Below are 22,746 nucleotides of genomic sequence, written 5' to 3' on the forward strand. Positions count from 1 at the left end.
CGGGTTAGCACAGTATTTTTTAGGAGTCACGGCATCATAATCATGAATACCCCAGTGCCTCCTTCTCTGTCTCTGAATCTCTCTCTGTCCTCTAACTGATGATAGCCTAACCCTGACAACTGGTGAAGAAGACCCTCTATTTCCATATTATCACACTCAGCATCAGGTCACGTTTTCCTGCTTCACTCTGTCTTATATTCTGTGTGGAACACGGCCCTGCTGTCTTTTGCTGCCCAGTCTCTACCTTGAACCTAGGCTATGCTTAGCTGGAGATGCTGTGGTGGAAGCTGAGAGTCTGATCCTTAGTGACCTCCTTCCAGGACACTGTTTCCCGATGTCTGGGCACTGCTGGCTTCCTGGCTCCCTGAATCCTGGGATTTCTGTGGCTGACTGAGCCCACTTAATTAGCACAGAGCCCTACTCTGTAGCTCTGGGTGCCGCCTGCTTCAACACCTATGCTTTCCCCACCTTACCTGGGTCTCTTCTACCCTCTGAAACATGGGGCCATCCTGCTGCAGATCTGTGCTGTCCCGTCACTCATGTCAGCCAGACCACACCTGAGCTGCTGTCCCAGGTACAACACCATCGGCTAATTCAGCACAGTCTACCCTCCGGGCTGAGGCTGAAGTTTATCTGAGCCCTCCTTTCTCACTCTCTTGCCTCCCGACTCCGCCCTTTCCTGCCTCCCTGCTCTCAGGCTGCACCCCCGCCATGGGGCCGCCCTCTCTAGACTTACAGCTCTGAGGCCACTCACTTCACTCTGTGCCTTTCAACCTTGATCTGCTGTTATATCACACTGGGTACTGCTTATGACCTGCCATCGCCTGCCCAATTACTCATTCCTGGAGGGACAGGGACACATCATAGCCATCTCGGTGTTTTCCGTAGGCTTTTGCACAATTCTTTACATCTAAGTCACTAAACTCAGATGCTCAAAAAAAGCCTAGTGAATAGAATCCCAAGATGAATGCATCCTGCACTATTTCAGATACCTGGAGCATTTCTCTTAGAATATTTTTCAAGTTTTTTTTTTCATACTCCTTAAATCTATCACGGAGAAGGAGCTGTTGGTTAGTCGTTCAGTCATGTCTCTTTTGCGACTCCATGGGCTGTAGCCCACCAGGCTCCTCTGTTCATGGGATTTCCCAGGCAAGAATACTGGAGTGGGCCATTTCCTCCTCCAGAGGATCTTCCTCCTCCAGGGAATCATTCCCAACCCAGGTACTGAACCTGCATCTCTTGCACTGGCAGGCAGGTTCTTTACACTGAGCAACTATGGACGCCATGGAGAAGTAATAACAAAATGGAAGCTTTTTCTTTTTTTAAACGAGAGTAAAAAAAAAATAGTTCCATAAGATGGCAAAAATCACAATGCTAGTCTTAGAGCTGAGCAGCAAACACAAACCCTGCAAAAAACAGTTGCTTAACATCTGTCCCGTCTGACCGCACACCTCGGTGCAGGGTGCCATGTCCCCGGATAGACAGATCCATCATCGTTCAGCTCCTCTCTACCACAGATCCACTCACAGCAGAGCTTGGATGCCAATCAGATACCCATATAACCTACTTTGAATTTCTCAGAAGTTTGGAACAACATGAATGCAAGACACTCTCATTTATTTTTAACAGTTAATTAAAAGTAATCACTTCCAGAACTGACTTCCCTTTATGCATTAAGCACCCATCAGGAACAATTTACGTGGCTTCTGTCAGTTCAGAAAAAACATTTCTACTGGAATTAATGCCACGCTCATGAAAAGCAACTCTAAGCTAGCTGTGGTGTGTGAGTGCTTTTACTTTTTCAGAATAACATTTTACTAGATGGCTTAATTGGCCACTTAAAGAGTACTGAAGTTCAAACAGGAGTTGGAAGTGTTTTCCTTAATTAATCAGATTTATAAAATATTTGCACTCAGTGGAGACTCACTCTATAACCCAAACAATAATGAAAGCTCCTGGGTCACCTGGGCTTCTGTGGTGGCTCCCTGGTAAAGAACCTGCTGGCCAAGCAGGAGATGCAAGTTCAATCCCCGGGCTGGGAAGATCCCCTAAAGAAGGGAATGTCTACCCACTGCAGCATTCTTTCCTGGAGAATCCCATGGACACAGGAGCCTGGTGGGCTCCAGTCCATGGGTTAGCAACCAAACAACAACCACCTTGATCACTTCAATTTTTAAAATTATGAAAGAGAGTAAACCCCATCAATCAATCAGCAGAGCTTTCACCAGGGAAAGTCAACCGACTCTCTATACAGATCCATGAGAGATTCCTAAAATGTGCAGATGGTTTTGGTTGTGATGTCAGATATTCTGAGAATAACATGAGCAGGTCCACAATCAGACTGATGCCTGTCTGCAGCAGAAAAGGTACAGACAGAAGTCTCTTACCTCTCCCCTGTGCACGCCCAAGCTGATATCCTGCACAGCGGCCGTGCTCTTGAAGAAGCCCCTGTAACTCTTACTGAGGTTGTATAGCACAAGAGTGTCTCCGTTGGTTCTGCCTTTCCGCACCCTCACTTGCTCTTTTTCAACATCTATGTCCTTGGAAGATGTGACTGTGCCTTGAATGGCAGAGTGGCCCCTGGGAGGATAGTTCAGAGTTAATTCACACCTGGGAAATGGGCCGGAAGAATCGAGGGGGAAAGAAAAAGGTTAAAAATCATCCAAACGGTGACATGAATGGACACCAAACTGAAACCACTTGCTGATTTTATGAACAATAAAGTCACACCAGACTTTCGTGCTAGAGGACAAATAATTTATCACAAAGTTGTAAGAAATCACCTTGTCTGACCCCTTTGAGCAAGTGAAGTCAAGAGTTAAAGCTCAGCTGTGTCTGACTCTGAGACCCCATGGACTATGGCCCGCCAGACTCCTCAGCCCAGACTCCTCGGTCCACGGAATTCTCCAGGCAGCAATACTGGGGTAGACTGCCAGTTCTTTCTCCAGGGGGTCTTTTCAACCCAGGGACTGATCCCGGGTCTCCTGCATTAACAGGTGGATTATTTACTATCTGAGTCCCCAGGGAAGCCCTTGAGCAAACAAGCCCTTTACGAAACTAGATTATACATGAAAGTCCCCAAGTGCTACATTTGCACGGCACGCGCTGGGCTGTGTAAAAGAATGTGCAGGAAGCACTCACCAGGCACCTGTCAGACGAGCACAGAGCTAACTCTCACCTCTGATTTACTGCCCCTAAATCTGAGCTAGCTCACTTTCTAATCTTTATGATTTTCTTTTCTGGTGCATTTTGCCTTTTGAGTAAATCTCAATTTCTGCAAACTGTAATAAACCAATATCTTAGTAACTAAATGAGTACAGATCACTGAGATAGTGTTTGTACCCACATCAATTTCCTGGTTTTATCAATGTAACATTGTAGTGTACTGTGTTATTATATTATTACAGTATTGTTGGGAGAAGCTGGGTGAAGGGGACATAGAATTTCTCTGGACTAATTTTGCTATTTCTTATGAGTCTTAAGCTATTTTAAAATTTAAAAAGTATTAAAAATACAATAAAATATCTACAGCTAGACCCCAGTGCCCCAAGCCTCTTTCCCTGTATTATTTTTTCCATGCCTGATATCACCACTGGACAAACATAATTTTCTCAACACACAACACGGATGATGAGAAAATACAGCTACACAGGCAGGAGTATGTGTTATATGATAGAGTTTATATAGTGTTCAAAAGCATAAGAAATGAATCCGTCTATAGTGTGGGACAGGAAAGCCTGGTGTGCGGCAGTCCAAGGGGCTGCAAAAACATGACTTAGGGACTGAACGACAAATAGAGGGACTGACTGACAGCGGGCTCTGAGGGGGCTTCAGGTGCTGCTGACTGGGAGAAGGTAACACGGCTGTGTTCAATTTACGAAGAGTCACTGAATTTGACACTTTCTTCTGGACTGTCAGGCGCCCGTCCCCAGGTGAGGGTGCGTCCCGTGGCCCTTCAGCCTCATCTGGTCGTCCCGAGGCTGTCTCTCACTCCACCAGGACACACATCACCTTATCCCTTCCTGTCTCCAAGACCCATCAGAGGTTCTGACCATCCCCTCATCAGCATCACCCGGCCAGCTCTGCGCCTGCTGCCTGTTCTCACGCCAGAGCGTCTGCTCTCAGGGCGCAGTGGATCTGGTGGGTGGGGGGCTCTGAGTGAGGGCACTGCTCACTGGCCTCCTCCCCACAACACAACATGCAGTTCATGCCCATGTATGCAGAAACGAGCTGCCTGCCCATCTTCCAACTGACAATCATGGAAAACGGCATCTGTGTCAAGAGGAAGGAGCCTGGCGGGCGTCCGTGCAGCGGGTCCTTGCGGGGATTTAGTGCTGCTGATATCAGAAGGGAGATATGCCCGGGGCCATGTGGCTGCTCAGACCAAGCAGGCAACTGGGACATAGAGAGCAGAAACTGGCTCAGACCAAAAAGAAAACAGGGACCACCCACCCCCACCCCGACCGAAGCCCACCCAACCTGACTCGTGTGTGGCTGGAGCTCAGGTTCTGATGTGGTCCTGGGTCTGAGCAGACAACACAGGCTGACAGAGGGACTTCAAGCTATAAGCAGACACCAGGTGGGGAAGGGCAGTGGGGAACCGGCCCCAAGCTCAGGCAGGAGACAGTCCACTTAGGAGGGGATGCAGGAACTGTCTGTCCAGATGCAGAGGGTAGGGTGTTCCTATTCTTTCCAGGAATTCACTACAACAGTGTAAAATATCTCCTGCACAAGGAATTTATAGAGTCAGGTAGAGGAGAGTAACATACAAACACGTTAAAACAACACTGACGGCCCTGATGGTAAATGCGAGCTGTAATAGAAACACTGGGAGGGCATCATGCCAGGCCGGAGAGGCAGGAGGACCTACAAGGAGGGTCCAGGAGATGAGGAAGGCAGTCCTGGCAAAGGACCAGCCCAGACTGGAGATCAGGGCCAATGTCACAGGTGGAGACAGAAGGGAGATCACATGGAGCGTCTCTGAGCATGAGCTGCCAGACTTGAAGGGCCTGGCTGAGAACCTTGGACTTAGCTTTCAGGCAAAGATTAGTGACCTGGTTAGATCTGGATTTTAAAAACATATTAATTTGGTCAGATCATTGTCATTCATAATGGAGTGACAGGTAACTAATGTCTAAATTACATTTAATTTCTAGCTTCTGTAACCTTCACAATGACAAAGAACAACAAATATTGACTATTTACTGCAGATAACAAGGACATTAATCTAATATTTGGTTTCACTTATACTTTTCCACTCCAAAATCACTGCAGATGATGACCACAGCCATGAAATTAAAAGATGCTTGCTCCTCGGAAGAAAAGCTATGGCCAACCTAGACAGCATATTAAAAAGCAGAGATGTTACTTTGCCAACAAAGCCCATCTAGTCAAAGCTATGGCTTTTCCAGTAGTCATGTACGGATGTGAGAGTTGGACTAGAAAGAAAACTGAGTGCCAAAGAATTGATGCTTTTGAACTGTGGTGCTGGAGAAGACTCTTAAGAGCCCCTTGGACTGCAAGGAGATCAAACCAGTCAATCCTAAAGGAAATCCGTCCTGAATATTCATTGGAAGGACTGATGCTGAAGCTGAAACTCCAATACTTTGGCCACCTGATGCAAAGAACTGACTCATTTGAAAATTCCCTGATGCTGGGAAAGATTGAAGGCAGTGTGAGAAGGACGACAGAGGATGAGATGGTTGGATGGCATCAAATGACTTGATGGACATGAGTTTGAGCAAGCTCTGGGAGTTGGTGATGGACAGGGAAGCCTGGCGTGCTGCAGTCCATGGGGTTCCACATAAAGGTAACACCCAAAGTCTTTACAGAAAAATCTTTTGATGCTGCAGGAGGATTGAATACCCTGAAATCTGCTGAAAGGGGTTCTACAAAATAGGTTTTAAAATAGATTAAACTATGGAGGGCCAAATACAGGACCAATTACATTTGAAAGGCACTCAGAATTCTATTTCAAACTCTGCCAGTATTGGATATCTACAGATTCCAGAGGGATTGTGGCCAATTCAAGAGAGCTTTTTGATGAGTATTCAAATGGTTCTCCATTTTAGCAGATTCTAAAGGAAGCATGTCGATGAAATGACTGAGGGGGGGGAAATTCTATAAGGAAATCATCATGGAGTGTTAATACTATGTCTATAATATTTAACAGTTTCTCCTGTGATATGGTCCTAATTAGTACTTTCTCTATAAAGGATCGCTTTCTTAGAGCAAGTCCACAGATTCAGGCCACAAGGATTACAGAGGGACAGACATGCCATTGTGGGCCCTACATAAGAAAGTACATTCCTTGTTTGATATTTAAAATGTATCTGTCAATATTTCACACGTCCTTGCAAAACCACTTGTGACCCTATTGAGAATATAGAGATGTGGGTATAAGAATGTATTTGTGTGGACATGGGCACACACAAACTCACGTGAACGGCACATATCATTTACACACATACCCCTTGGGCTACTGACTTTCATTCTCACCTAACAAAGGGGAGGAAATTATCAGCATCACTAGTGAATAACATTAATTAAATAAAATGTTTTCAGTGCTAATAACAAGAGGATCTGGCAAAGGGCAAGTGGTTACCAGCACTGTTTCTACAGACACCTGCTTTTAGGAGTTGATGCTCTTGTGCCACAAAATATTATGTTGTGAAAGTGAAAGTATTAGTCGCTAAGTCATGTTCAACTCTTTGAGACCCCGTGGACAGTAGCCCACCAGGCTCCTCTGTCCATGGGATTTCCCAGGCAAGAATATTGGAGCAGGTTGCCATTTCTTTCTCCAGGGGATCTACCTAACCCTGGGATCAAATCAGGGTTTCCTGCATTGCGGGCAGATTCTCTACCATCTGAGCCACCAGGCAAGTTCAGAGTATGTTATGGGATCAACTGAATTCACCCTAGGTACTACAATCAGAGTAAGAGGAAAACTGAGCAATTTTAAAAAGGAAAATTCATTAAGGTGACTAAAGAATTGGGTCAATTATCTCACAGGTTGACACCTTTTCTTTTGACATTCCCTTTCCTAATGTCAGTAACTCACCAATGAAAAGAAAATACAAACAAAATACAAAGCAAACAAAAACTGTCAAATCCTAACTATGAGATGTGGGTATGACACTGTTCAGAACATTTCTCGTCCCGCAACCTCCAGGATGGATTTGCTGCTCCATCTTTATTTGGACACTACTTGCATCAAGGACGAGCCTTGCAGGACGTACCTGGGTTGCAGCCAGAGGTCTCTGTGCAGCAGCACCCTCAGGAGGAGAAGGACCGAGCCTTGTACAGCCAACTGCACGAAGATCCAGCCCAGGAAGTTCATCTCAAATGGGCTCACATAGGAATCGATGCCGAAATTATGGGTCAGGTCGTACCTGATCTGATTGTAACAGAGTTCTATCAGCCCCTGACCCAGGCAGAACTGAGGGAAAATGGTGAAGACCCACTTGAGGACGTCATAGATGTTCTGTAAATTCTGTGCAGTGAAAGAAAGAGAAATCAAAGTGAGAGCTCTTCATAAAGAAGACATACAAAACCATCAATTATCTATCTCACAACCAATACCATCCAGTGTTCCCTTAGTGTAAACTCACAGCTATTCACAATGAGTTGTCTCTACTAGTGTGGTTCAAGGACAATAGAAAATCCAAAAAAGGTCAACACTAAAAATCAAACAACCCAATTGAAAAATGGGCAGAAGACCTAAAGAGACATTTCTCCAAAGAAGACATACAGATAGTCAATAGGCATAAAAAGATGCTCATCGTTTCTAAGTATTAGAGAAATGCCAATCAAGACCACAATGAGATACCACCTCACACCAGTCAGAATGACCATCATCAAGAAGTCTACAAATGCTGGAGAGGGTGTGGAGGAAAAGGAGCCCTCCTACACTGTCTGGGTGGGAATGTAAACTGGTGCAGCCACTATGGAAAAAAGTATGAAGATTCTCGAAAAAGCTAAACACAGAGCCACCATATGACCCAGCAATCCCACTCCTGGGCACGTGTCCAGTGAAAATCTAGTTTGAAGAGATGCATGCGCCCCTGTGTTCATAGCAGCACTATTTACAACAGCCAAGACATGGAAGCAACGTCCACGTCCATCAACAGATGAGCAGATAGACAGTGTGGTGCACACACACGATGGACCACCACTCAGTCACAGAAAGGAGTGACAGCATGCCGTCTGTAGCAGCGCGGACGCAACCAGAGGTTATCACACTAAGTGAAGCAGGTCAGCAAAAGACAGACGACATGTGGCATCACTTATGTGTGGAATCTAAACCATGACACAAACCAGCTTATCCGTGAGACAGAAACAGACTCACAGACACAGAGGACAGATCTGTGGTTGCCAAGGGGCGGGGGCGGGGGGGGGGATGGAGAGGGAGTTTGGGATTAGCAGCTGCAAACTACTACTAATCAAAGAATGAATAAACAACCGGGTCCTACTCTATGGTACAGGGAACTACAATCAGTATCCTGTGATCAACCACAATGGAAAAGAATATGAGAAAGAATGTACATATGCATATGATTGAGTCACTGTACTTCTGTACAGTACTAATTAACACAACACTGTAATTCAACTATACTTCAATAAAAAATAAGCTAAAATATAAAAGTAATAAAGCAAACAAAAAAAGACTTCTGGGGGCATGTATTGCTACATCACAGTTTACTGTCTTTTGCATGCAGACATGAGAAAAACATGAAAGGCTCATTTAATGATCCTTTGGTTCCGGTCTTGACCAACTACCACTATTTATAGATTTCCACCAGTCCTAAAGGGGTTTATTATCCCACTTTTCATAAAACTATGTCCCTGGATCAAATAATATATGACTTCAAAGGGTTCCGTTTTAATAAGATGGAAACAGGAGACTATTACAGCTTTTAACTCAGGATCTGACAGTTCAGGGAATAATTAATTAATGGTGAGGACTCAGACCTGACTGTAAGAAATTCACACACTGGTATCTATTCCCACGTGAACAAAGCTATTTGCAACTCATAACACCAAGTTGGTAAATAACCCACGCATGTTGAGTGTAGCCACACAAATTCACAGAACAGCAATTTATAAGTGTCTGATTCACAATATGTAGAGATTGATCAAGTAAAGAAATAAATTACTGAAACTATGAGTTTTTTCCAAAAGCCAAAATTACTGAGTGGGCACACCACAACTAGAGAGCTCATGCACCACCGTGAAGATCCACAGGACAAACCAAGATCCCACATGCCACAACTAAGACCCAAAGCAGCCAAGTAAGTAAACATTAAAAAGAAAAGCTATGATTTTTTTCACCTACCTGCATTTCCAACCCCTCAAAAGAGAGCCTCCACAGTGGGAGAGACTGACGCTCCACAGCCTGAATTAGAGCCCCAAATGCCTCTTCTGTGCATATCTGCTTATAAACTGTGACTTGGTCAAAAGCAAAATGCTCACATTAACAGTACTGTTTGTCTACATAGTGGTTAATATCAGCTATACTGGTCTTTGACACTGGTCTGAAAATCTAGTCCCCTTTCTCGTCTTATGTCATGATTTCACAGGAATATGTTACCTCTTGAACTTACAAAGGAATATCTGAAAATCACCCATTTATGACGTTGATCTTTTTAAGCAGAACATATCAAAATAAAGAGCAAAGGAAAAGACAGACCTCAGCAACAGCAACAAAATGCCTTTTTTTATCTGTTAACAATTGGGTTTGACTCATTTTTTTGCAAACAACTTACTGCCTGCAGATTTCTCTCCAAGTGAATAAAGCTGTTTACAACAGGAAGCAACAAAGCATCCCACTGACCTCAGTCTCAGGATCTCAAGACTCTGGGTGGGTTTGCTCTGCGGGTCCAGAAGCCCCCTCCTCCTCCTCTGTCTGTGACCCATCCCCAGGGCAGGGACTGTCTACCACCAATCTGCCTCTCTTACCTCTAGTTCATGACTGAGATCCATGGTATATCAGAGTTCTGATGGGGACAAGGAAGCTCTGTTCTGCCTCCACTAACTTCAACACTCTCTCGAGTGAAAGCCAATGAATCGTTCTGCTAGTTTGCTATTCAAAGTCTAGACACGCTAATACAGATTAGTGTCAATAACAGATCTAAAAAAATCACCAGAATAGACTGTTTCTTTCATTGGATCCAAATGCATGTTTACAGAGCTCGCTGCTTCTGTACAAACTTGAGGAAAAGAACTCAGGCTGATGCTGGAGAATCAGTCACGTCCCGGTGCGTCTGGGCACAGGAAGGGAGCTTAGCCTCCGACTTGCCGGACACTGACCAGTGGCCCATCCTCCAGACTGGGCCTCTCTGGGGCTGTTTTCTCAGCCTCTGAGTGGATCCAACACCAGGACTAGTGAGAACGCAGCCCACACAGACAGCGGGGCATCGGGAGAGAATGGTGTGGCCAGAGCCAGAAGGGAAAGTGTAGAAAGACAGGGCAGAGGAGGCTGCAGACTCTGAAGTCCATCCCCACAGGCAGCCCAGGGGAGGCTGAGAGAGACGGAAGATGAATTACTGTGGCCAAGACCCCAGCAGGCCTCGCGGGGAGGAGCCTGGCCCGACAAGAGTCAGCGGGTGCTGGGGGGCGGGGGGCGGTCAGCACTGCTGGGTTCCGTTGGACCCCGATGCCTGCTGGAATGACAGCCCCAGAGTGGCCCTCCAGATACAGACAGCCTGATGGAAGGGGTTCCCTGAGAGAGGCACCTCCTCACCAGGATAAATGTTCCTGGGCCAGGAGTCCGGTCTTGCAGAAGCCTTCTGCTCCAAAACTCTGAGAGCAGCAAATCTAAATCTTTCCTGGGGCTCCGAGGGGAGAGGGCGGAATCACCCGGAAAATTCAAACCTGCTGTGGCCTGAGAGTGTGGTCTGCACTGTGGCAAATCCCAGGCCGGAGCATTTGAGCCCAGAGACAGGGACATCTGAGCCCTGTTCCCGCGAGGCCCAGACAGGACACACTTCACACAAACAGCCACCCTTCCAACCATGTGCAAACAGGGACGCGGCCGTGAACGCACTGCCCAGCCCGCCCTTCACCCGTGAGGCGGGAGCACAAACAGCTCATCTTCTGCCCGCGGCTGCCAGCCTGGGTCTGCTGCGCATCAAGGCACAGATGTTTCTGCTAAGTAGAGTCCCTGTCTCTCTGGAGGTAAAGCCCGTGGACAGCAGCACATCTGCAGGGAAGCCCCGTTGGAAAAGGAATGGGCTCGGTGTGAGTTGACCCTCTGTCCCTCCCCTTGCCCCGGGAGGCCGTGCAGACGGTCACGGACCTGAGCCTTGGAGACGACGGCCAGCAGCCGCGGCATGACCGTCATCAGCATGGTACAGAGGCCAAAGATGAAGTTCAAGGAGATGTAGGAGATGAAAGCGACATCCGAGCTGGAGAAGACCCTCGAGACGAGATACATCCAGGGGAGAGTGGCATACCTGAAAAGCAAAGCAAAAAGTCGCGCTCCTCACCCTGCAACTCCCCTTCCTCTAGAGGCCGAGTCACAGACAAGACGCCGTTGGCCGGCTAGTCTTCCTCCCTCAATGAACAGAAGCACACTTGACTTAGTAAAGCTGGCAGTATTTTCTAAAGACGAAGCACATTTTCTGTAATACGGTGGGCAGAGCCTGGGTCAGGTCAAACCCGGGCCTGGGCATGCAGCTCCATGAGCCAAAGAAAGGCCCACACCTCCCACCACACGGGGCAAGCTTGGCCTTGCTCCTTGCTCACAGCTTCTCAGCAAAGAGGCATGACACCTGTTTGTTAGAGTGAGAATTAAAGCTATCACAAGTGGGAAACTATACAAAAAGAGGAGAGCAGATGAAAATGGAACTCTCCCTCTCTGGGGGGCCCTCGTGGGCTCCATACCTTACGCCTCTAGCGTGTGCTCTGACCTCCCCACTGCTGCAGCCTTATAGGTGGGAGCCATGGCCCCATTTCATCGTGGCACTGACAAGCCTCAGATACCTGACCGAGGACCCACAGCTGGAGAGGAGGAGGAGCTGGAAGTGGGAATCATTTCTGTGTGACCCTGAAGCTGGGTGGTGAACAGCGAATCCTAGGAGTAGCCCCTACAGGTTTCAGATGGCCTCACACTGTAAGAAAACACCCACAATGTTCCTCGAAGGAAAACACCTCTTCGTCTTTCTTTCTCCAGAGCACAGAGCCAGGGTTTATTCATGGTTGACTCCCCTCAGCTTCCTCCTGTGACCTCCCTGCCCCACTTACCCCACCAAGCAAAGGAAGCTGGTACCTCAATGTGGACGCCAGCAGAGAAGTCACTGACTTTTAAAAAAAAATGTTTATTAATATTTTTTAACTTTTTATTTTATATTGGAGTAGAGCTGATTAATAATGTCATGATAGTTTCAGGTGGAGCATATACCGGATCCACTCTCCCCAGACTCCCCTCCCACCCAGGCTGCCACATGGCACTGAGCAGAGCTCCCTGGGCTATACGGTCGGTCCTTGTTGGTTATCTACTTTAAACGTATCAGTGCGCACGTGCGTGCTCAGTCGTTTCAAACGTGTCCAACTACGACCCCGTGGACTGTAGCCCACCAGGCTCCTCTGTCCATGGGGTTCTTCAGGCAAGAATATTGGAGTGGGCTGCAAGAATACTGGATCCAGGGCATCTTCCTGATCCAGGGATCGAACCCGAGTCTCTTGAGTCTTCTGCTCTGGCAGGCAGGTTCTTTACCACGAGCGCCACCGAGTAAGCCCAGCAGTGTGTACATGCCAATCCCAAACTCCCTAACTATCCCTTCCCTCTATCCTTCCCCCTTGGCAAGCATGAGCTTGTTCTCTAAGTCTGTGAATTTGTTTCTGTTCTGTGAGTTCATTTGTATCATTTCTTTTTAGATTCTGCATATAAGGAATGTCATAGGATACCGCCTCTGCCTGACTTACTCCATTCACAACAATCTCAGCTGAGCGACTGAACTGAACTATGCCCATCCGCGTTGCTGCGATTTTAGCATTACTTCATTCTCTTTAATGGCTGAGTAATATTCCATTGTAAAGTGGTACAGCCGCTATGGAGAACAGTATGGAGGTTCCTTTAAAAACTAAAAACAGAGCTACCATTTAACTCTGAAATCCCACTCCCTGGCTCAGCAGGTCCCTGAAATAGCTTTAGAGTGTAATTCCTTATCCACGTGAAATGTATGGTATTTGCCCCTGGATCAAAGATACATCCCTGTATTTCAGAAAATATTAATGTATGTTTAATATTAAACATAGAATCATACAGTATGTTAGAAACTTCTGTCAACCGTCTGCCTCATAATTCAGGCATGAAAAAATGACTTTTGACACACAAGGGGAAGGTGAGTGCTTTAATGCAACTGCTCTTAATTAGCTGTTGCATCAAATAGCTCAGTGATTAATGATCATTGAACTGAATTCACACTACGATGTATAAAATAGATAACTAATAAGGACCTACTGGATAGCACAAGGAGCTCAACTCAAGCTCTGTAATGATCTATACGGGAAAATAATATTAAAAAGAGTGGAAATATTTATACACACACACACACACACACACACACACTGGTTGTTGTTCAGTTGCTAAGTCGTGTCTGATTCTTTTCATCCCCTAGGACTGCAGCATGTCAGGCTTGCCTGTCCTGCACTATATCCAGAAGTTGCTCAAACTCATGCCCACTGAGTCAGTGATGCCATCCAACCATCTCGTCCTCTGTCACCCCCTTCTCCTCCTGCCTTCAATCTTTCCCAGCATCAGGGTCTTTTCCAATGAGTTGTCTCTTCACATCAGGTGGCCAAAATGTTGGAGCTTCATATGAGTAACTTATTCACTGCACTGTACATCTAAAGCTAACACAACATTATAAATCAACTATACTCCAATAAAAATTAAAATAAACTAAATTAATTACCAAGGAGGTCATGATGCCATGGTCTCTATCTGAACTACAGAGAGCAGCCAGCTCCCGGCCTCACGTTCTGCCCCACCCGGCCACTCTGCCCTTCTCTGTTCCCTGGGACATAAACAGTCCTACCCCGCCGCTGCGTGGCTGTCTGGATGAGCACCTGAGGCAGCAGCGGTCAGAGCAGATTTTTAACTGAGACACAGCAGCGGCAGTCTGTGAGCCAGTCGTGGGAAGCAGCTGTAGTTGCTGTGAAATTCCTTTCAAGAATGAGCCAGCACTCCCTCCCCAGCAACTCAACACTACTGATTCAGGGACTTCCTGTCCATCCAGCGCTTAGAACTCTGCAATTCCACTCAGGGTGCATGGCTTCCATCCCAAGTCAGGGAATTAAGATCCTCGTGCCACTCAGCAGGCTTCCCCAGGGGATCAGTAGTAAAGAATCTGCCTGCCACTGCAGGAGGTGCAGGAGACGTGGGTTCAATCCCTCGGTTGGGAAGATCCCCTGGAGGAGGGCATGGCAACCCAGTCCAGTATCCTTCCCTGGAGAATTCCAAGGACAGAGGAGCCTGGCAGGCTACAGTCCATGGGGTCGCAAAGAGTCAGACACGACTGAGCACACACACGAAGGGCATAATTTATTTTTAATGAAACCTATGGTAGCTTCTAACAACCTCTATTTTTTATGAAACTATAATGTCATTTTAATATTTTAACACTGGAGGTTGGAGGCCTGCTAACCATTATTCTGCCGTTTATGGGGTTTTCAACCCTTTGAAACTGGCCCCTCCCCCCACAGGGCAGGAATTTTCTAAGACATGGAAGGATTTTGGAATCTCATCTTTATCATCCTTTAGTGTTAAATGTGCACTAAATAGTGGCTAAGCTTTCATGTTTTTATGTAAGTTAGATTCTGTTTTCTCTCTGAGGTTTTTAGATTTTTTTTTTCCTTTTTGATGCTTATTCTCCCTTTCCAGCTTAAACATCGATTTTTCCTCCATGGAGAGAAAGAAAAGAAAAAGGAAAATCGTAACTGGGCATGTTTTCCCATTATACCTTATGAGACTCTGATCACTTACACAATCCCTAGTTTTTCCAGATTCCAAACAAACAGCCCCTTTTAATGCCCGACTGTGTTCTTGGGTCTCAGCTTATTCTGGGATCAACCTTTTTGAGATGGTTCTGGGGCTCCGTGTGTAGACAGGAGGAGTAAGCCAACACGCTGTCCACTGGGGCACTCAGAGGATGTGGTAGCATTTGGGGCCCCAGGGATCCCTCCCCTTGCAGGGGAGTCACCACGTCAGGGTCATGCACATTCCTGGGCTCCAGTGGAGGAAGAACCCCTCTAAAAACTGAATCAGCCCTGGGATGTCACCTGAGAGCCTGGGGATCCCCACTTTGTGCTTCTCTCCCGGAACCTGCCTGAGTCACCTTTCCAGGTCCTCTGGGTCCCCCTCACCTGAGACCCTCCAGCTGACATGTCACCTTCTGAGCCCCTGGATTTGCCTCGACCCAAGACCTGTGAGTCTCCGAAATCCGCTGAAAAGGGCTGCTGTCACAAACGTGGAGAGAATTCTCAGCTTAAGGTTTCTCTGTCTCTCTCTTTGTCCCTCATCTATTCATCTATCCATCTACATATCTGTTTTTCCAGTAAGGATACAACTGTTCCCTAATTAGATGCTTTGGAAAGTCTGAATTGCTGATACAACTGTCATCTACGTAAAAACCATTTTACAAACTGTGGCTTAGATAAAAGCAGAATGGTCTGTTTAAAATATATATATATATTATACACATATATATAGTGTATGTGTGTGCATGTGTGTGTGCTCAGTTGTGTCTGACTCTTTACGACTCCATGGACTGTAGGCTCCTCTGTCCATGGAATTTTCCAGGGAAGAATACTGAAGTAGGATGCCATTTCCTATTCCAGGGGATCTTCCTGATCCAGGGGTTGAACCCATGTCTCCTGCATTGGCAGGTGGGTTCTTTACCAGCGAGTCATAAGTTAATTTGTTCCCTACTATCATCAAGCATCTCTCACATGCCTAGCCTAGACCGAGAGTCGAGTGATGATCGCATGCATTCTTGCTACCCGGCAGGCACACTCTGGGGACTGCTAGCAAGGATCCTGATCAGTGTGTACAAAGGAGAAATTTGTAAAATGACTTTTCTGCTTTTGCTACTTTGACCCTGTGAGAAAAAAAAATAAAGTGATAGAAGTTAGACAAAACATTTCGGAACTACTGAGACCAGGAGAGGGAGAAATACAGCAGCTGTAGAGCTTCACGAGTTCTAGAAGGACAGTTCCGGAGCTGAGTGGGTGACGTGTGGAGCCCCAGAGGAACATCAGAGACAGAATAAGGGGCTCTCAGACAGACGGAGCGAAGCTGTCCCCATCACTGCCTCCCCCCACCGTGAGCAGGCACCAGGCGTCCTGCTCACGCTGCTCAGCTCCGTGCCCCAGGAAGCAGCAGCATAATTGGCTGGAAGGAGAGAAAACCATGAAGCTGGCAGCAGGTTCAAAGCTGCCCCGGGGGGGTTCTCCTTCAGAAAACAAGCCGTAATTCTGCAGCCACGCGTCTCATCACATACCCAAAAAGTACCAGCAGCAGGGCCGTGGCCGCCAGGTTCTCCCGGAAAGTGAAGGCGGTGAGCTGGAAGGCCACGATCACAGAGACACACAGGCAGACGGAGACCAAGTAAAAGAGCTGAGAAATAAAGAGAAGAGGACCTGTTAGCACACGGGTTTGTTTATCACCATCTCCTGACCCCTGCCTGCCAATTCAGGAGACATAAGAGAGGTGGGCTTGATCCCTGGGTCGGGAAGACCCCCTGGAGGAGGGCATTACAACCCACTTCAGTATTCTTGGGCTTCCCTGGTGGCTTAGACAGGAAAGAATCTGCCTGCAATGCAGGAGACCGGGGTTAGACCTCTGGGTTGGGAAGATACCCTGGAGGAGGGCATGGCAACCCACTCCAGTATTCTTGCCTGGAGGATCCTCATGGATAGGGGGGCCTAGAGGGCTACAGTCCACGGGGTCGCTCGCAAAGAGTCAGGCATGACTGAGCAACCCAGCACGCACGCCTGACCACAAGCTCTCGGGGCTCGGCTCCCACTTAGCCTGTGTCCTGTCTGGCCCAGCAAACGGTTGCAGCGGTGGACTCAGGCCTGGAGAGTCACAGTTTGGGACTGAAACAAGTCCCCTTCAAGGCTCATGTCAAATGAGGTCGTGAGGATGGACTCTTGACTTACAGAGAGACGAACTGAGGACACAGGCTCCCAGAGTGAGGACGTGGGGAGGAGAAGGCTGCCCCCCAGTCCTGGAGGGAGGCCTCGGGAGTGTCACCAGCCCTGGGATTCCAGCCTCCAGAGGGGCCACAATATAAACATCTAACGTCTACACCACCCACACCCACCTCCCACGGGAAAGGGCAGGAACCCAGCCCCACAGGACACACAGCTTTTTCCCACACTAAGAACCAAGGACAGAAACCCCTCCCGCAGGGAGCGGCCCCCAAGCGCTGACAACCCGCGGGCCAACCCCCGGCCACAGTGCCCCTTCCGAAGTGTCAGACCCCAGCACCGATCTCAAGTCACCCTCCGTCCAGTGGCCCTCTCTCACGCCTCTGGTAAACTGAGTCTCAAGACGATTGCATCTTGTGTATTTATTTGTATTGATCTACTTGCTTTCTGCTTCCACCCATAAGAACACAAGGTCCTTACAGGCACAGACCCTCTCTGCCCCGTTCATGGTTTGTCCACACCTCAGACACACCTTAAAGAAAGTGAAAGTAAAGAAAGTGAAGCGGCTCAGTCGCGTCTGACTCTCTGCAACCCCTTGGACTGTAGCCTACCAGGCTCCTCTGTCAATGGAATTTTCCAGGCAAGAGTACTGGAGTGGGTTGCCACTGCCTTCTCCAGGGGATCTTCCCAACTAGGAATCGAACCCAGGTCTCCTGCACTGCAGGCAGACGCTTTACCATCTGAGTCACACCTTGGCCCAGAGAAAAACCTCAAAAGCCTCCATTAAATCAGTGACTGACTAGGTGGGGAATGACTGGATGGAGGTGGGATACCGAGAAGAAAGCAGTGCTCCCTGACTCATGCCCCCAGAGTAAACAGAAGCCCCGGTTAGTGGGAGGGAGAGGAGGACAATCACCTCACGACTTCAGGAAGGGGAGGTTCTGGGTCTCTCCTGCCGGCTATTATGCTCTCCGGGCACGTCCCGCCCCTTCTCCTCCTGGGAAGCAGGGGTCACTCTGCATCATTAAATAGCAGGCACAGCGATGGGCAGCCAGGGAGGCCGCTGAACCAGGACTGGGCAAGTGGCACTGCCCCGCCCGCTCTGCGCCCTCTGGGGCAGTCACCGCCGGTTCTGTGCTTCTGTGTCATGGCCCCACAGGGTCAGCCTTCAGGACGTGGCCTGGCCCCAAGCAGGCGTCCAAGGAGGCCGCTGTTTAAACAGCAGGGACGGGTGAGCTCACCCACTCCTCACCCACGTTAGAGTATGAGCCTCTCAGAACTCACCGCCACGTTAGGAAACACATGCCCCGTGCAGGACTTTGGTGTGCTCACCTGCCCTGCTGGTATTCTAATTAATGGTCGTTTCTCCTAAAAATCAGCTTTCAACGTCCTTTAGTCTGTCCTGCTCTTCTGAGTCAGCCTGTTTTGAATTGTTTTCTCTTCTTCCTCTTCGTCTTTCATTCTCTGTGCCCACACTGCGTCCTGCAGGAAGGCATCCCTGGCTACCTCGGTTGGGGTGAACCTCCTTCTCTTTGGGGTTCTCACAACACCTTACATTGCCATTTCTTGTGCTGATTGCTATGCTAGGTTTTAACTGTCTTCCTGCTAGTTCATCTCTTATACAGCTCTGTGCATTTCGCCTGGGTGGGAATTACATCTTTTGTCCCCATAGCTGCACAGATCCCAGCTTATGTCCATCTTCGCCTCCTCAGAAGAACACTGCTAGAAAGTACAGGGAGGAGGCTTAATGTGAAATGTGCTCTCAGGAAACAGCCAGCAAGGGGCAGCCACACACACACACACGCATGCACACAGATGCACACACACATGCACACACACCTCCCGGGGTGCAGGGACACAGAGGGACAGCACCAGAGTCCTACCATGTCAAACAGGAAGTTGGTGAGCCAGTAGGTCCGGTAGCCCAGGCCGCTCATGTGCTGCAGCCTCTTGGCTCCGGTCACCCTGTCCCGCACCACGGAGCTGCCGATGGACGCGGAGAGGATGGAGAAGCCAAGCACGATGCACAGGGCGACGCCACACTGGCGGATGCTCTCCAGGCTGCGGGCGGGAGTAGAACAGGCATCAGAGGCTGACGGGGACCCAGAGCTTCTCCTGCTGCTACAGCCAGTGAACTGTCAGTTATCCGTTGAATGGTTACAGGGACGGGCAGGACTGACTTTTTGCAACCCCATGGGCTGCAGCCTGCCAGGCTCCTATCTGTGGGATTCTCCAGGCAAGAACACTAGAGTGGGTTGCCACGCCCTTCTCCAGCAGATCTTCCCAACCCAGGGACAGAACCCACATCTCCTGCACTGCGGGCAGATTCGTTACCACCTGAGCTACCAGGGCAGCCTGAAGGGAAGACAGGGGTGGGAAAAAATTATTATGAGATGATATGAAATCATATGTGTGAAACTTCTGGAAACTGTAAAGCATGACAGAATTTAAAGAATCTTCCACTTACTTTCAAAAAGTGGGGAAAAAAAGATCTTGCATCCTTTCTCTACTGACTTATAAGAAGGTCTCACAATCTCAAGAAAACTAGCTGTTGTCAGATGTGTTGCAAATATTTTTGTTTCTCTCTTCACTTTTTAAAGTTTATTTTTTGACAGACTTACTTTCCATTTTTGAATCTATATTATATAATTTATATATTCTTTAACTTTATAGGCTTTACATTGGGCTTAGAAAACTTTTAGTTCATGAAAATTACAAAAATATTCAGACATTTTCTTTCATTATCTTAAAGTTTTACTTTTAAGTGTTTGTTTCATATGGATTTTATTTTACTGTAAGAAAGTGAGGTTAAAATGCAGATTTGTTCATTTACTTTTCAAATAGCCAGTGAGTTCTGCCAACACTGTGAGTATATATATCTCCTCAAAGGAAAAATAAAAGAAAAACAGGACCAGCCGGCATATTGGCTACGGGTGTGGATTCTCTTACTAAAGCCCCTTGATGCCCTTTCATGGCCGGGGCTAACAGCTCCCAGCATCCAGAGGCCACAGAGGAGCCTGAAGGTCACCGGCAGCTGCCCGTCTACCCACCCAGGGCCTTGACTCGACGCTAAGTCTGCTCTCAGGTAAAACGATGGCCCCTGCCGCCTGGCCTGCACGCCGAGCCGTGCCCTCTGCCCACTTGGGGCCACTGCGCTGGACAGCAGCTCCCATGGGGCAGGGGGGCGATCAGCCCCACCTGGGGATCTAAGCTCTCAAAGCACCGAAGCTCTGCACAGATGGCGGTGCTCGGCGATGACACACCCTGTACCTTCTGGGCCATTTTTAACTTGAGCATCGCTCACACCTCTGGTCCATCACCCCTCGTCCTTGGGGATGGTCAGAGCCCAGCTGCCTCCAGTGATACATGGATGAAATGGCTCAGCTCAAACCGTCCATCACGTCTTACTGTATGACCTAAGTTGACAGGCCCACACCTAGAATCCTGGGCAGGCGTCAGGTAAAGAAAGGACCCCAACAGTCCACGTGTAAATGTGAGGACCACCTGCCCTGTTCCGGACGTGAGGGGAGGTCGCCCATCAGGCAGATCGGTGTCCTCCCACCCCGGCTGGTAGGTCACAGGAAGTACATAAACAATACTTTTTCTTATCATCAATTTTTAACTAAAAGTTTGCTCACTGGATGGCAGAGAAGGGAGATGGGGAGGAGGAGACTCTTAGGTCCGTACATAAAGGGCCTCACTCCACCATTTCCATGTGGACAGCGAGGACAGACTCGCAGGAGCTGTCAGGAGGAGTCACTATGGTGACCTCAGTAAATACTGTGCTTAAAATCTGCACTTGAAAAAGATGTTCGGTCCCATGGGCTTTGGTGAATCATCCCTTTAGAACAACTTCTACCTGGAACTAAGCTCTACAACAGGCTCATCCATTTTAGACTCAGCTGATGCACTTCCTCCATCATCATCCCTGCCCGCACGTTTTGCACAGCAATGCCCAAGTCTTGTTCCACTCGGCGTGTCTGCCAGCGCCACTCACGGATGAGAAGAGGGACAAGATGCACCCCTGCCAACCCCAAGATGCTCTTCCCTAGCCAGCCCACCCTCTGCTCCGTCAACTCACATCTTGTCCTCATTCAGTAAGGCCCCTCCATACGGGTGGCTGTAGAGCGTGATTCCTACAAAAGAGAAGTTGGAAAGGAGTGAGACAGCCCTGCCTGCCACCACCCGAGGCACCGTGACCAGTGCTGCCTGCCCACCTGGCCAGGGCCAGCCCCTCCGCCTCGAGGATGGCAAGGCCCAGCCAGCAGCTCAACCAGGGTGCCCTGGAACTTCTGCAGCTGCCGCGCCCAGAAACCACCCACACGTACTGAACACACCTGCACCACACGGGAGCCTCAGCACTAACACGTCACAGCGACGGCCTGCCCATCACTGCGGCCCAGGCAATGTGTTACCCGTGATTTACTGTGGGGAGCCAGGCTCAGGAAGACCAAGCAACAATACACCAGGGGGATTCCTTCATGGAAACCAGTGAAATGCTCAGAACTTCTCCTCTAAATCAAGCCACGTCTAGACAGAAAACTGAAACACTCCACTGGTCCAGCTTTGCTTTGGGGATTGTTTTCTTTTTGCTTTATTAGCTTCTTGAGGCTTTTAATTACTGTAACCATAGCAGCTAATATGGAGACCTTGCCATCAACTTATCAATTAAAAGGACTTCGTCATCTGTACCATCTTTCTAGATTCCATCAGTTCAGTTCAGTTCAGTCTCTCAGTCATGTCTGACTCTTTGCGACCCCATGAATCACAGCACGCCAGGCCTCCCTGTCCATCACCAACTCCCGGAGTTTACTCAAACTCATGCCCATCAAAGTCGGTGATGCCATCCAGCCATCTCATCCTCTGTCGTCCCCTTCTCCTCCTGCCCCCAATCCCTCCCAACATCAGGGTCTTTTCCAATGAGTCAACTTTGGCATGAGATGGCCAAAGTATTGGAGTTTCAGCTTCAGCATCAGTCCTTCCAATGAACACTCGGGACTGATCTCCTTTAGGATGGACTGGTTGGATCTCCTTGCAGTCCAAGGGACTCTCAAGAGTCTTCTCCAACACCACAGTTCAAAAGCATCAATTTTTCGGTGCTCACCTTTCTATATAGTCCAACTCTCACATCCATACATGACCACTGGAAAAACCACAGCCTTGACTAGACGGACCTTTGTTGGCAAAGTAATGTCTCTGCTTTTTAATATGCTGCCTAGGTTGGTCATCACTTATATACGTTAATATGCAATATGAGTCTTTCTCTTTCTGACGTCACTCTCCCTGATAGGCTCTAGGTTCGTGTATTAGTTCAATTCAGTTCAGTTCCTCAGTCTCAGTTGTGTCTGACTCTTTGCGACCCCATGGACTGCAGCACGCCAGGCCTCCCTGTCCATCACCAACTCCCAGAGCTTGCTCAAACTCATGTCCATCAAGTCAGTGATACCATCCAACCATCTCATCCTCTGTTGTCCCCCCTTCTTCTCCTGCCTTCAATCTTTCCCAGCATCAGGGTCTTTTCCAATGAGTCAGTTCTTTGCATCAGGTGGCCAAAGTATTGGAGTTTCAGCTTAAGCATCAGTCCTTTCAATG

General features: G+C 48.2%; 1 protein-coding gene across 2 annotated transcripts in view; it reads right to left on the reverse strand.

Annotated features, from left to right (window-relative positions):
• The window catches only part of ABCA13 (ATP binding cassette subfamily A member 13), a 379,106-nt gene that overhangs the window by 95,705 nt on the left and 260,655 nt on the right, over nt 1-22,746 (reverse strand). For both annotated transcript variants that reach the window (XM_043873351.1, XM_043873352.1), the window contains 6 exons: nt 21,236-21,290; nt 19,038-19,215; nt 16,503-16,618; nt 11,297-11,453; nt 7,239-7,492; nt 2,388-2,580 (listed from right to left, as the gene is read on the reverse strand). In XM_043873351.1, the coding sequence (XP_043729286.1) occupies nt 2,388-2,580; nt 7,239-7,492; nt 11,297-11,453; nt 16,503-16,618; nt 19,038-19,215; nt 21,236-21,290 (953 nt within the window). The remainder of the gene's footprint in view (nt 1-2,387; nt 2,581-7,238; nt 7,493-11,296; nt 11,454-16,502; nt 16,619-19,037; nt 19,216-21,235; nt 21,291-22,746) is intronic.

This window comes from Cervus elaphus, chromosome 18 (assembly GCF_910594005.1).
Source record: "Cervus elaphus chromosome 18, mCerEla1.1, whole genome shotgun sequence".
Lineage (NCBI taxonomy): Eukaryota > Metazoa > Chordata > Mammalia > Artiodactyla > Cervidae > Cervus > Cervus elaphus.